The following is a 16225-nucleotide window of genomic DNA, read 5'->3' as shown; positions in this document are numbered from 1 at the left end:
CATTGACTATTATCATGAAATATATGATATGTAAAGCACTATTAATTTATTCTTCAGAGAATTGTAGTCTCATTGCTACAATAACAGTTGGGGTTATTACACCAGAAGATGTGGTAAAAACAAACTTGTCATATTAGTAAACAAACATGATATAACTGGGTGTGGTATATACAGTAAGACAGTGGTAAGTTGGTGTGTAAGGCGCCGAGGACAAATGTCCTTACATATTCACAAATGTACAGACATAGAGTGAAATTGTACAGACATGAGCCCTTTACCAGTGTTGGGGGGTAACGCGTTATGTAATAATTATTACTTTTGTGGTAATGAAGTAATATAACAAAATATGCTACAAAAACAGGTAATATAACTCAAGTTACTTTACTTACAAATGTAACACGTTACATAAGTAATGAAGTTACTGTAACGAGTCTAATAATGATTAATATTATTACTTAAAGTAACAAAGTTACTAATCTTGTTATTGATCCACTGAGTAACGCCTAGCCACAACAAAGTAACGGAGCCTTGTTGTTCACAGGCTTCTTACTTATAACCAACGTTTACACCGTAATCATGTCATGTGATAAGGTGGTAGTTGCACACGTGACAGCCTAGGGCTGTGGACACAAAGTAATATAATATGTAATAATATTATAGTTACTTTATTTTATGAGTAATATGTAACTGTAACTAAATAGTTCAGTTGCAAGTAATCATACAGTATGATAGTAACTGTATAGTAGGGACCACAAAGGAGTAGGCGTGGCCCACGAAATAATATCACCCAAAAAACAGCCTCAATTTCCCCTGATGACGATGAGGCAGTATTGGTTAGGTAAAAGTAAGCCCAAACAAGCTTTCAGGTCGGCCTGAAGTGCTTCCAACAAGTTGCTACGGAATTTTAAAAATAATTTATTTAACGGAATTTTCTACTGACTGACTGACTAAGTGACTGACTGACTGATGTCTTCAGACAAGCGTACCTTGATAACGACTAAGGATACGGACTTGATTTTTTCACTGTTCGACGTCGCTTCGTCCCGACAGGTGCCTTTTCGCATACTGCGGTACGTACAATGCATTCTTCATGGACTTGCCAGTGTCCTCCTTTGTGTCCTCCTTTGTGTCCCATTCATCTTTGCTGACAGTGAAAAATGTTAATTTGGCGATAGCACGTGATGGCTTCCCTTCGCGTAATGGAAATTGTCCGTATTTTTCATAGTGGCTATTTTGATAGCAGAGATGCTTGTCAAACAGTTCTTGATTCGTACTGTTGTGCAATAGATTGAACATAGCTGACAACGAAGCGTAATGGATACTTCACTTTTCAGACGATAATTGATATAACTGGGGCGCGCAGCACCATTTCTTTTGGAATGCATCTCGGTGTGCAGAGGTGCTTTTCGAACAGTTCTTGATTCGCAAAAAGGCTGCGTAACGGGTTGAACATAGCTGACAACGAAGTGTAATGGATACTTCACTTTTCAGACGATAATTGGGGTGCGCGGCGTCTTTTCAGATGCAGCATGTGTGGGTTCACCAGTCATAATAATCATTTACAAAAAAAATTAACAAACAAATACACAGAAAAATTTGGAATTTTCAACTAGAGTAGGGACCATAGCACATCGATAAGAAGTACTGAAACAAGCTGGAGTAGTGCACGATATTAAATCACAATAAAACAGTAAGAAGTGTTATATCCCTACTGTGCTCAAGATATCATATATATAATGGAAATGCACAGTAGGGATATAACACTTCTTATTGTTTTACTTTTACTCTGATTAAATATCGTGCACTACTCCAACTTGTTTCAGTACTTTTTATCGATGTACTATGGTCCCTACTCTAGTTGAAAATTCCAAATTTTTCTGTATACTTGTATGTAATATGTAACGAGTGTAATTGCCCCAACACTGCTCTTTATACTGCTGGAGGAGTTTCCATTGAAAGTTTTGAAGTTAAATACAACCACATAGCTGCAACATATTACAAGGCTGTGGTCATTACAGCTGCTGTACACAAAGGGGAGGTGGCATTGGTAAATCCTTGGGTTGGGAAAATGTAGTATCTCCTAGCAACCAAGTGACAGTTATTGTTAGCAAATCAGCTTTTATGGTACCACTATTGGTTTGCAAGGACAGGTGTGTCCACCCAAAACTCATTTGTGCAGACATTGTGTTATTTGTGCAGACATTGTGTTATTTGTGCAGATATTGTCCGTTGACTGTTGACTGCACACTAATTTAAGGCTTAAGGATATATTCTTACAATGGATGGAGACATCTAATCATAAAGCTTCCAACAGATCATCTAGTTGTTGAAGTACTCACTAGATTAAGTAACTGAGCATTCACAACTAAAGTAGTTTGAGTTGCAGCTAATGAGTAAGGTTAGAAAGACTATAGGACTATTATCTTTAGCAAACTTTCAGTACTACACATTCTAAGGCAGTGGAACCAAAAGTTCATACTATGAACTATTGGTGGGGTCTAACCCCTGTTAGAAATTGAAATGATATTCAGAGATAGCCTCTATAGATGTGATTTGTGAAACTTCTTACTCATACTTCACATGTAGACCGCAGTACCTTGACTACTGTAAAATGTATAAATGTGTTGAGATTAACATTAGAATTAACCAACATGAAGACAATTAACACTGAAGGTGTACGAATCTTGAACAGGTAGTGCTGAAACTACAGCAGTTACTGTAACTACATTATGCTTGGTACAAAGGTACTGTAGAATCATTAGCAAAACTATAAAAGATTTGTAATCATCCTTAATTATGGGATATTGTTGTTAGAGAGATTGCTTCATCATAAGCTGCATAATAATTAATATTCAAACCAAATTTCACAAAACAATGCCATAATGTTCTGGTTTTTTCTTAACAGACTCAGTTTACATGTCAACTTTCTACTTTTAAATCAACCAATTACCAGTTAAGAAAGAATGTGATCATTTCAACTAACACAAGATCACTATAATTTCTGGATACCCTACTAGTGTAGTGGGACAATACATCATTTGGTACAGAAACACTTTGTATGTATAGCATAATATAAACCTTGACATCATATCACCACATACAGACATATTAACTAGTTCCTGGTATATGCCCATGTATGTCATATCCTAGTTCTATTCTGGTAGGTAGCTACTTGAATATACAGGTAATGAATAACAAGAGTACAGTCCATAATATAGAGGTACAATGTACATATACTATTCAAACGTCAGAAGTAACAACATTTAGAGACCACATAGTACCAAGCATGACTGTACTGTTCTCAATTCATGTTGTAGTATACTACGTACTAGCTGTTAAATGCAACTATACAGTACTAAAGGTCTAGAGCTGTGCAATTATCTTGAATATTGAGACATTGTAAGAGTTATCGATAGGTTTATTCATCTACGGTAGATAATAGAGAGTAAATTACTTGTATAAAAGATGGTATAGGCACCTCCAACTCTCCCATCGCTAAAACTAACATTTTTCACTTCTTTATAATCTTTAAATAGTACCGTAGCTTGCTTACACCACTTGATACATTACTGGCCGTCCACTACTAAAATGTCAATTTGTTTCAATTATCTATATCGAGATAACTTAAAAAGGAAAGACGTACAGTGTATCAAAATTTATTACCACACACCACTATAAGAATCCATATAATAACAATCTACAATATATGTACATGTACGGCATAACAACATAAATGTTGACAGTTTGGATCACATGCTATGAAAATATGTACAAATGTTGCCATCGATAATATCAAATAGTTACTACACATAAATTAACAAAGTATGTACTGCATAAACTACAAGAATTAATAATAATAGTAGGGAGTGCTATTATTACAAATACAAGAAATGATTAAGAATTTTAAATTGGATTTAGGAATAAAAAAAAACTAGTGAAACAAGAGATGTTGTCTACAACTGCAGGTATACGTACTAACGGACATTTAATCACTAATTTAGTCTATAACCATGACTGAATTAGGGATTAAAAATATCTGTGCTAATTTTCTCCTTTTTTCTTCCTAATTTTTCCTTCTACTTGTTTGGCATAACACAATTATGACTACTGAACCCGTGCATACTGAAAGAATGGCACCAAGCATGTCATAAAATTAATTTTGTGTCTGAATGTGCATCCCTACTATATACAAAGTAAAATGGCCTTTACACTTTGTTTTGAGTTAAGTTCTGCCAGTTACAAAGAACAGTACAAGACCCATCTCTGCAATTAATCCAGTTGCTATAGAAATACCAAGCAATAAGCATGAGAGCTACAGTAGTTTACCCATCCAGAGGGAAGCCATACTGCAATATTGCAAATCAACATCCTGTGTTGTCAGGATCAGCAAAAATAGCTGGGACACAAAGGAGGACAAAGGTAAGTCCATGATGAGTGCATTGTACCTGCTGCGGTTGGTGAAAATGCACAGCTTGGGATGCAGTGACATCGGACAGTAAAGAAATCAAGCCCATAGCCTTATCCATTGTCAATTTATGTTTGGCTGGAGGCATAAGTTATTCAGGCATTAGAAAATTCAGCTAAATAAATATACCTAAAAATTTCATAGAAACTTATTGGAAGGGTCTGGGGTTGGTCTGAAGATACTTTTTGGCTTGGTTACACCTAACCAATACTGCCAAGCTGTCATGAAAGAAAGGCTGGTGGCAAGGAAGCCCCTTGTCACCTGCCCATCTAATGACAGTGGGTTCCATGGTCTCCTACAGTATATGAGTTATACTATAGTACTACTGATCTGTATAGCCAGTGGCTCCCCTGTGTGTTAGGTAGCTTTAGTGTAATTACAGGACATGAGAAACTAAGTGTATTTGTTAAGAGTGGTCATAGTAACCATTACAAGGAAGCAGGAACAATTACTTTCTGATAATGGAAGAGTGGATAGGACACAGTGGTCCACTTAACCCACTTAGACACTTCATCATCAAGTATAATATAAAACACTTGTCATACACGTCATTACTAGTACACATCATAAGACACTTGATGTACTCATTAATTCCAGGAAGAACATGATCACTGTTAGTATAAAAGAGGTGACACCAACTATCAGTTTAACATTGAGCAACAGAGAAGAAGATTGGATACAACATGGCTACTACAACTACTACTGCAGGAATTCTACTGATATTAGCTCTGACTTGTGCAGAAATGATAATGACTGCACCAACTAACAACATCACAGATGATAAGATGATAGAAAGCTGCTGTGATTTGCAACTTGATCCAACTAAACCATCCGGAGTATACTTCATTAACAACTACTTTCAAAATGGTAGCTTGGAGGTTGCAGCTTATTGCAGTGAAGGAGGATGGCTGGTTGCGCAAAGGAGACAAGATGGATCTGTTGATTTTAACAGAACGTGGTCCGAATATGAAAACGGTTTCGGCAGTCTCGGTGGTGAATTTTGGTTGGGACTAAAGGCTCTTCATCTTCTCACCGCAACAAGCGATTATGAAATGATGATTGATGTAGAATCACGTGACGGAGAGATAATGTCTTTTCACTACAAAACATTCAAAGTTGGTTCAGCTGAAGACATGTACAAACTACATGTTGGACAATACCAAGGTATCGGCACTGACCCCATGGCTTATGAAAATGGGATGGGATTCACCACCAAGGATGTTGACAATGATGGGATAAAGTACTACAACTGTGCCCAACATGGCTCCCAACACCCAGCCGGAGGATGGTGGTACAACAGGTGTTGGCATATTAATCCCAACCTGGTGATACCTGGTAGCTCACATGGTCTCTACTATGACAGGAAATGGTACGAGATGACATTTGTGGAACTGAAAGTTAAACTACTTGACTGCATTTCCCACTAATGAACTGGTTATATTTTTTAGTGCACACACACACACACACACAACACACACACCAGCTATACTGTACAAGAATACGCTGTCAAACGTAGTGTATATGTATGTACACTATCCAATGCCAAACAGAACGTCTAATGTGAAAATTGTTTACTATTGTGTGGGGGACATGGAGCTAAGTATAGATGAAAAGTACTTCATGTACATGAAACAATCATTCACTGCAAACTGGATTCTTGAGTTGCACAACACATATCTTGGTATTATAAACAAAGGTGTGGTGTTCTAGTGAATATAGAGCATGTAACTTATGATATACTAATGGAGAATGGTTTACTTGGCAATATTATATTGTAGCATCGCAATTGACCATACATGAGTTTTGAATACAGAAATGTGTAAGGTGTCTGGTATCAATATTAATTGGTATGGTCGTGTACATAGCATAGCCTCTTCTGCTATGTAATTGGTATACAACCCAAGTCCTCATGAATATCACATACATAACACCAATACAACAGGTAAGTACAAAGAATTACAGTATGCGTAGAGCTGGTGGCCTCATCCATGTTGGCAACTTTGAAAGCCAGGGTATTCTAGTTGCATTGGGATCAGAATCACATTCTAGCTTGGACACTCATGTAGGTTAGAAAAGAACATAGTTATTCCATTGTCTTTATTGACTTTCTTTGGGTGATGACATGTCAGTAGAAGAAAGGTGTGAAGTGGCAGTTAAAGTTGCGCAAACTATCACATACTTTGTGCTACAATTGGAGAGGCTTCTTCACTAGTAATAAAATAATAGCAGGTGCTTCAGTTCATTGTGTGTCCCAATAGTGTGTACTTGAAGAGGAGAGTTTTGTCAGTGTTCACAGGAATAGAGCTACTGCAGAAGTAACATGAGTGGAATGGATTACTCTGGATTAGGAGCCAACCAGGAGATAAATCACCAAGGTCCTGATCTTCCAGGATATGTTCCCTACCTGTCCTTGGTGTTCAAACTGACTGCTACACCAGCCATCTTACTACTGTCAGGTTGGGTGGTCTACACTATCAAGACCACAAGAATCCTACACAAGCCTCATAATATATTTGTTGCCAACCTACTAACAGCCGGTATGATAACTACACTGATAGACTGTGTGATGGCTACCACTATGATTACAAGTTTCTTACTTGGTGTAGAGTCTATCGTTGGTTGCTATGTAATGAAACTGCGACTGATCCCATATAACGTAATTAATTTATCATTCGTGATAATTGCAACTGATAAAGTGGTGTCGTTAACAATTCCTTTGAGGTACAAGCAGATAATGATACCTCGTGTTTTAGCTATGATTATCAGTGGAGCATGGCTTACAGCTGTCGTACCTACTACTTGGACGATCGCTTTTAACGTGGATGGTGTCTTGGAAGTGCCACAATATGGCGTTTGCTTTTATGATGGGAATGCTTCCATTGAAGTGATCTTCATTTTCATAACACCAATGGTTGTGGCATCAATTCTTACAATATTCCTCATATACAATTAGCCTTAAAAGCTTATCAAATTCACAAGCAAATTGAAGAGGAAACCAGATTATCAGGAACTACCAGTCGGTCTGAAACAATCACATCCTTAAGGAAGAAACGACACCACATCAGGCATAACAGAAAACCAATTATCACCCTACTCATAGTCATCTTGGGTAGCGCATTTATCCCTCTCTTCCTTGTACCATTACACATTGGAGGAAGATTTCTCATTACATCACAAGTTTATCACGACATCATGGAGTATATCATAGTTGTAAACATCGGTTATATAATAATACGATTCTTCCATCCACTAGTATATGGGCTATACTTCATACAAATTCATGAACCAATGATGAAGCGTTGGAGGAGATTCGTGAGGATGAACAAAGTCAACTCAGTTGCTCCACAACTATGAAGGACCACATAGACATGACTATGTAGTATAGCAGCACATGTATTTAGCTGAGCACTCCTTTATTATGTAGCTATAGTAACTACTGAGTGTATCATTTATTTATTTATTTAATAAGATAACTCATTAAGAACAGAAAGCTAAACCTACGTATACAACTGACGCTATTCACAAATTTTATTGTCTACATTGTGAATTGCTCTAATGGTGCATTATGATGTACATGCAATTGAAACAACATCTATATCAAAATAGCCAAGCACCCCAAAAGATCCTAATTCAAACTTAAAATTCCTAATAATTTTTCACAGCATAACTTGTATATGTCTGTTTACATCAGTTTGTTGTGTAATTATTGCAACTGTAATATTATCACATATAGCTGAACGTTCTAATAATTGCATGTGTAACTGAATGTACTACAGAGTTTCATTGTTATGTTGCTGAGCATTCCTTGGGTGGCTTGCTATGTAGCTAAATGCTCCAATAGGGTGACTGCATTATTAGAGTATTTCACTTCCAACAAGACTGCCGTATTAGTAACAAGTACACAGAAAAAAATTGGAATTTTCAACTAGAGTAGGGACCATAGCACGTCGATAAAGAGTACTGAAACAAGCTGGAGTAGTGCACGATATTAAATCACAGTAAAACAATAAGAAGTGTTATATCCCTACTGTATTATGACTGGTGAACCCACACATACTGCATCTGAAATGGTGCTACGTGCCCCAGCTATATCAGTTATCGTCTGAAGAGTGAAGTATCCATTACGCTTCGATATCAGCTATGTTCAACCCATTACACAGCATTTCGGATCTAGAGCTGTTCGAAAAACACCACTGCAATCCATGCATACTAAAAGAAATGGTGCCACATGCCTCAGTTATATCAATTATCGTCTGAAAAGTGAAGTAACCATTATGCTTTGTTGTCGGCTGCGTTCAACCCGTTACACAACAGTACGAATCAAGAACTGTTCGAAAAGCACCTCTGCAAAAAAACAGCCACTATGAAAAATATGAATGATTTCCGCTACGAAGGGAAGTCATCATGTGCTATCACCAAATCGACACTTTTTGCTGTCAGCAAAGATGAATGGGACACAAAGGAGGACACTGGTAAGTCCATGAAGAATGCATTGTATGTACTGCGGTATGCCAAAAGGCACCTCTTGGGCTGAAGCTATGTTGAACAGTGAAAAAATCAAGCCCATAGCCTTAGCCGTTGCCGAGTTATGCTTGTCTGAAGGTATCAGTCAGTCAGTCAGGAAGTCAGTCAGTAGAAAATTCAGTTAAATAAATTATTTTTAAAATTCCATAGCAACTTGTTGAAAGCGTTTCGGGTCAATCTGAAAGCTTGTTTGGGCTTAGTTTTACCTAACCAATACTGCCTCATCATCGTCAGGGAAAATTGAGGCTGTTTTTGGGGTGATGTTATTTTGTGGACCATGCCTACTTCTTTGTGGTCCCTACTATACAGTACGATATATGATAGATAGGAGATATGGTCTCCTATGAACAAACCATTGTAAGTTTATATGTCATAGAGTCTGGTTGTTAGGCACATCCACTTAATAAAATTTCTCAAAAAAAAAAATTGTTAACATGTATTTGCGCCTAATAAAAACCTCGCCATGAGTGTTAACTCTCTTGGAGTGGTGTGATTTGCAGTCATCACGTGATCCAATAATTGGAGTCATGTGGAACATGATTTCCATGCTGCAGAAGACCGTTTTCCTTGGTACACATAGCAAAATCTAAGTTATTATTGGCCATGTACCATGTGAAATTTCGAGCCTCGCATAGGTGACAAACTTCTAGCATTTCTTCTCTTATATAACTGCACCTTGTGTTGGAGCTTCATACTTGTCCGCATGTGCTTATCACCAATCTGCTCACATGGGACAGTTGCTCCAATACAATACAGGTGCCTGTACATGTAGATCATGCCAGTCAGAAGGGTCTGATGGACATGTTGGCACAAACACAAACACCACACACACACACACACACACACACACACACACACACACACACACACACACACACACACACACACACACACACACACACACACACACACACACACACACACACACACACACACACACACACACACACACACACACACACACACACACACACACACACACACACACACACACACACATTACTTATTAAGCATGTACTCATGGTTTACAACCAAACTCTACAGTAGCCATTGTGGTAGGGCAGGTCATGGCTCACAGTGCATACAGTAGACATGATATGTCCACATATCATTATAAAGTATGTACATAGGTACATCTATGTATTGAAAAGAGGAATAGAGAACTTGCAGCATGACATAAATCATCGTAATTGCTAAGCAACCGTAGCTGTCAGCCATGTTTCAGGACAGTGTTGTGGCTGAAAAGTGCTTTCTCGGGATTTGGTACAGGCTATAACGAAGCAAATCAGTGTTGAGTTGTGTTGTAAGTACACCCAGCTCGCTAAAAACAGCGAAGAAGTTAGAAATGGTGAGTAATGTATCGAAATTTATTTAGCAACCTATTTCAAAAAGCCAATGATAAGATCTTCTATTTCGAAACCAGCCCCCCTTCTCAGTGCCACTATATCCAGCGCTTTGTGAATAAATCTCGTTACCTTTGTTCTGACACAATATGCACCATAGAAAGTTGTCCCAAAACATGTCCGCCTAGCAACAATTGCTTCACGCGAGCAAGTCCTCTATATAGAGCTGATTTATAAAAAGCTAGAGTATGTGCCCTTTATTGGTGTTATGGTACCTTAATCACAGTCTGCAGCCTGTCTGTCACTTGGTCAATGATGGGAAACTTGTACACTTCTTTACCCTCCAGTTGTCGTAGCAACCACTGCATTATGTTAGGTGGTGTTATGGGTACACTAACATCACATGACTGAGCAGTACCTGTAGAGCAGCAATAATGGTTGTTACTACAAGACACATATTTATTAATACCAAATACATTTATAGAAGCCTCATAATTGACTTACGCATGCATACGAATGGAACTATCAAAGGACATTCAGTACATATAACCATTCACAAACTTGCAATTTCAGCAGAACATTAGGCAGTTACTATTACCACTACACATATGCAATAACAACATCATACAAACAAGCAGTGACAACACATGGTTGTATACTCATTGTTAAACGTACATGCACTTTACACTACTCAGCCTACACTATACACTACCTTCATCCATGGGAGTCTGATCACTGGAGGGTACTGATTTGGTGAACAATTGGGGGAAATCCCTGCAGTAGTGATCGACATACTGCTCCCAGTGTAGCTGGCTAATATAAACAATACATGATAAACACTATCAAAATATTTGAAGTCGATATGTTTAACTACTCTAGCACCTAAATTGAAGCACAATAATTAAAGCCTAGGTCCTGGTTCAATCTGTTACCCAAAGTCCAGCTTACCCTTCTATAAGTCCTGGTATTCATCAAAGCTGGCTGTGCTACTGGAAGGCACCAATTCCACTTTTATCACATAAAGCTCAAGTAGAAATCTTAATACGTACCTTGATAATCAAGGCTACTCCACAGCATTTGTATTTGTTGTGGTTTCTTTGTAACAATTTAAATTTTGTGAGGATTAACTATTAGACGGCATACCTGGTGATGTGGTGCAATAAGGCAGCCATATCCTCCAGGTGGGAATTATATAGAATGTTGAGCTTCATATCCTCATATAGTAAGTGTAATGCAAAAGTGACCACTTTATCATATGCTAACAATTTGGCTGGACCACTGTAATGATAGTAGCACATCACACATAAAGCAAACAGGTTAACAATGTATAACTTACGTTGGTGCTTGTAGTGAGGAAGTGTTGCCATGACATCGCTTGAATATGTGAGATAAGGCAGGAATTTTATTGAGCAAACTTGGATCACATGATCCAACAGCTTTCTGCCAAACCTGACAAGTAGATTAAATGACATACTGAACATGACAGCCCAGGGTACATACAGAAGTCAGTAAATTAAACACACATTGTACTGTTTGTAGTTCTGACTGTTCTATTAGGGCTATTCATACTGTAATCTCATTCAGATGTATGTTTGAAAACAGCCTATTATTTTGAGCAATGCTAAATAACAAGCCACATCAAATCCTGTGCATGTAACTCCATAAACAGCAAAATTCAAACATGGCCGCCGTGTTAAAACTATATAAAATTCCTTATATGGTGACGCATGCTTTTATGTCACACTACCGGCAGGTACCATGAAGCAAAGAGTTGAATGGCACAACAGAAGATTGGTAAGCATAGTTCTTTACTAGCTAGTGATGTGAAATCGCTCCAGTTAACTATTTCAAACTTTTCATTTAACTCAAAAAGTCCTCCTATAATATATTGAAGCAGCTTCGTTACCTTTGTGAAGTTGCAGTTGTTACCTGCGTATCCCTGATGATATAACCAATGATAAATGTCACTAATATAAGATGCAATGTTAGAATTTTACCCTAATTTTAGTAGCGTGCACACAGAGTTGCATGCTCCTTGCACATAGGATTCAATGCACTCAGTCAACTTGCCTATTACAGTGGATCCTTAGCAGTGCTTGAAATAGTGGTCAGACATCTGACATTTTCTGACCAAAATAGGTATATGTCTGAACATGTTCTATTTTGGTTGGACATCATGCCGGTCCAACAAAAATTGGTATAAAATTTACTCAGACAAATTTATATCAGACTTAATATAATAATTTTTCAAGGTAAAAGTATTCAATGTCTGAACAAGTTTTACAGATGTCTGATCAAAAATAGTTTAGTTTAGGTCTGATCAAAAATAGTTTAGTTTAGGTGCTATGCCCTAGCATTTTTGTCTGCTTATTTCAAGCACTGCTTAGTCATCCAAACAGTTTTGTTCTTATAGTCAGCCAAAAGTGTTCAGATAAGTGAAATTGTTTGGATAACTAAAGTCCATTGATTTATATACAGAGCTTTGTTCAACTACTCTAATAGAACAATCATTTACTCTAATGGAATGCACACTGATGACAAAATACTCTAATAGAACAGTCACATTTGGAGTTCAGATAATTGAGGTATTCGGATAAGCAAGGATCTACCGTATTCTCAAAATTATGCCTTCAAATCAAGACTATGGTCAAATGCTGACTGCTTCATTAGAATATATCTTTGACTATTAATTGTATTAAAGTGACTGCTCCATCATAGGTTATTTCTGTAAAGTATAATTATTACATGTTTGTAATTATGTGTAAGTGCATTTTTGATGCTTTCTTGTGGGTGCACACACCTGCATTTAATTGAAATCTATTATCTGATATAATCCTTATTAATGCTTTTGCTTTCCCAAAATCATACACAATTGCTATCTAGCCTACTCTCCCCTTCCCCACATAGATGTTGTAAGTGTTAGCAATCTTCAAACAATACTGGTAGAATGATTATTGAGCACAATGATCCTGTTCAGTAAGGTGTTACTCCATGGAATAAATATGCTAACATGTTTACCAATTGATTTACTAACATACGTACCTGTGTGTTATCAGCAGACTGTAGGGTGTTGCTAGGGTAACTGATGATCCCCATCATAGTGGTGAGCCATAATTGGAATGCCGACCACTGTAGTCCATAGGACACACCATGAGAGTACTGGTAGTGATGCAATAATACATCACGAGCTTCAGCAGTAGGTAACACTTGTACCAGAGTAGTGAGGGCTCTGCACACTACACAGAATGATATGATAACATTGTTGATATGTGTTGAGGTGTACTGCAACAACTTACCAATTGAGTGAGTTGATAATTTTGATAATGAACAATGTAATGTATTCCCAGAGGATGTCACCTATAATGAAGAGAGTAATTAGGAGGACCCCATCTACTTTTCTAATGGGAAAGCATTTATTGTGCTACTATATTGTCAGACAGTAATCTTTTTTCTGTATTTGATAGAGTTTTGATATCATGATTCTGATTTCCTAGCTCATAGGTCCCCTAGCCATTACAATGATCATCGTGAATGCACCAATTGCTACTAGACAACTGCATTAAATTTATTTCATAATCCACAGACAGCATGATGTTATTATTGCAAAGTATGCACGTTTAGTGATACGGTTAATGCTTCACCAAACTTACTAAGACTTGTTGTATATATTATAGACATGTGATTCTGTACACATGCATAGTGTGTATGTGTTGTACATCAATTAGAATACACCACATTGTGTAGACTTGTACCGAGTATACAATATCTGGTGATGAGGATGGCCCATGGCACGATCCACAAGTTTGATCCACAAGTTCGACCCACAGAAGGAGTCCATTGAAGACTTTCATGAGCGATTCAAGTTCTATTGTGTGGCCAATAACCTTCATCCTGGCGAAGGTAACAATCGCAAGAAAGCCCTGTTCATAACACTCCTTGGCCAAGGAAGTTTTTCAAAACTTAAGGTATTGGCGCACCCCACTGCAGTCAACGACCTCTCGCTGGATGCCATCTTACAGCATCTCTTTGGTCATTACTGACCAAAAATTATTGAGATAGCCAAAAGGTTCAAGTTTTTCAAGAGAAATCAACTGGAAAAAGTCAGTTGCGGAATTCATAGCTGAACTCCAAACCTTAGCCGAAGCCTGTAATTTTGGCGTCTACTTAGAGAGTGCCATTCGGGACCAATTTGTATGTGGGCTTCAGGATTTGAAATGCCAGCAGGAGTTGCTGTGTGAGACCAAGCTGATGGCAACAAAGGAACTGCAACGAGCCCAAGCAATGGAAGCAGTGGCAAAGGAAAGTGAGCACATGCGAGGAGGCAGCTCAGACTCCCTGCCAGGAGACAGTGACACAAACACTATTACTTCTTATGGATCCTGTTATCGTTGTGGGTACAACGGTCATTCAGCTAATACTTGCAGATCCAAGACGGTAAAATGTCATGTGGGTCAAAAGCTGGGCCATCTACCAAGGGTTTGCAGATCAAAGCAGAGGACAGAGTCGAACAAGAAACGAAAGTCACCAAGTACAAGCAAAGTGGGAGTGCATCAGTTGCAGGACAAGGAAAAGAGTGATGGAAGTGATAGCGATGGAAAATTATTAACATTTTCCAGTTGAGCAACCCTGTTGACAAGTTCATCATTTCAGTGAAGATCAATGAAATCAAGGTTGCTATGGAAGTTGACTCTGGTGCACAATGCTCAACTGTTCCGTGGAGTTTGTTCCAAGGACAACTTACCACAGCTTTCCACCTGATGTCTACTTCAGTTACACTGCGACAATATGATCAGTCACCGTTGGATGTGAAAGGGGAGTGTCGAGCTGAGATACAGATTAATGACAAGGCATTCAGTGCAACCTTCATTGTGGTAGATGTGTCTACACACTATCCCCCTTTTGGAAGAGAATGGATGTACTTGCTGGATTTTGATGTAGCTGAGTTGATTGGAAAGACAACGACCCCTGTGGCTAGGTGTGTCAACCTTGTTTCGGAAGAATCTTTGTTGAAGGACTTTGCAGACGTTTTCAAAGAGGAGCTAGGACTGCTAAGAGGAATTGAAGCAAAGATCACTGTGGACCCAGCAGCTACACCCAAGTTCCATCGCCATCGACCAGTTCCATTTGCTTTGAAAGAGAAGGTGGAAGCGTCTCTGAATGCACAAGCTTCCGAAGGAGAATTGATTCCAGTTGAGCTAAGTGAGTGGGCTGCACCCATTGTCGTAGTAAATAAGAAAGATGGGGGAATTAGAATTTGTGGGGACTTTAAGGTGTCAATCAATCCAGTTACTTGCCCACAAGTATATCCATTACCCACCCCAGAAGAAAAGTTTAGCACACTTGCAAATGGGGAGTCCTACTCCAAACTAGACCTTGCACATGTGTATAAACAAATGAGAGTATCCGATTGCAGTCAGTCACTGCTGACCATTAACACTCACATTGGCTTATTTCGTTATAGTAGGCTTCCATTTGGTATCTCAACTGCCCCAGCCCTATGGCAAAAGGCCCAGGTGTTAAATGGCATCCCTGGTGTCATGTATTTTATTGATGATATCTTAGTCACGGGCAGTACCAGAGCAGAGCATGAAGCCAACTTATACAAAGTACTAACCAGGATTCGCGAGCATGGGTTACGTCTAAATAAGGCCACATGTGTGTTGTTTCAAAAAGAGCTTGAATTTTGGGACCATCACATTTCAAATGAGGGGATCACACTGACCTCAAGTCAGGTGAAAGCAATTCAACAAGCTCCAGCTCCCCAGAACAAAGTAGAATTGCAATCATTTTTAGGGATGCTTACCTTAACTCCAAGTTCATGCCTTTGCTGTCTCATACTGTTCACCCCCTGCACCGGTTGTTGCAGAAAAATAGTCAGTGGGCCTGGGAAGCT

General features: G+C 38.4%; 2 protein-coding genes across 2 annotated transcripts in view; one reads left to right on the top strand and one right to left on the bottom strand.

Annotated features, from left to right (window-relative positions):
- The window catches only part of LOC136249278 (anaphase-promoting complex subunit 1-like), a 68096-nt gene that overhangs the window by 42945 nt on the left and 8926 nt on the right, over positions 1-16225 (bottom strand). The window contains exons 13-18 of the mRNA XM_066041237.1: positions 13629-13689; positions 13375-13568; positions 11669-11781; positions 11476-11610; positions 11045-11145; positions 10608-10750 (exon numbers count right to left, since the gene is read on the bottom strand). Coding sequence (XP_065897309.1) covers positions 10608-10750; positions 11045-11145; positions 11476-11610; positions 11669-11781; positions 13375-13568; positions 13629-13689 — 747 coding nt within the window. The remainder of the gene's footprint in view (positions 1-10607; positions 10751-11044; positions 11146-11475; positions 11611-11668; positions 11782-13374; positions 13569-13628; positions 13690-16225) is intronic.
- On the top strand, positions 5125-5926 carry LOC136251708 (fibrinogen-like protein A). The gene has a single exon (XM_066044143.1). It carries the CDS (start codon positions 5149-5151, stop codon positions 5890-5892), a length of 744 nt encoding a protein of 247 aa, XP_065900215.1. The 5' UTR covers positions 5125-5148; the 3' UTR covers positions 5893-5926.

This window comes from Dysidea avara, chromosome 3 (assembly GCF_963678975.1).
Source record: "Dysidea avara chromosome 3, odDysAvar1.4, whole genome shotgun sequence".
NCBI classification, from domain to species: Eukaryota; Metazoa; Porifera; class Demospongiae; order Dictyoceratida; family Dysideidae; genus Dysidea; species Dysidea avara.
This window is presented reverse-complemented; position numbering and strand designations above follow the sequence as displayed.

What these genes read in the sequence shown, in the direction of transcription:
- LOC136251708 (XM_066044143.1), top strand. Translation starts at nt 5,149, where the DNA reads ATGGCTACTACAACTACTACTGCAGGAATTCTACTGATATTAGCTCTG.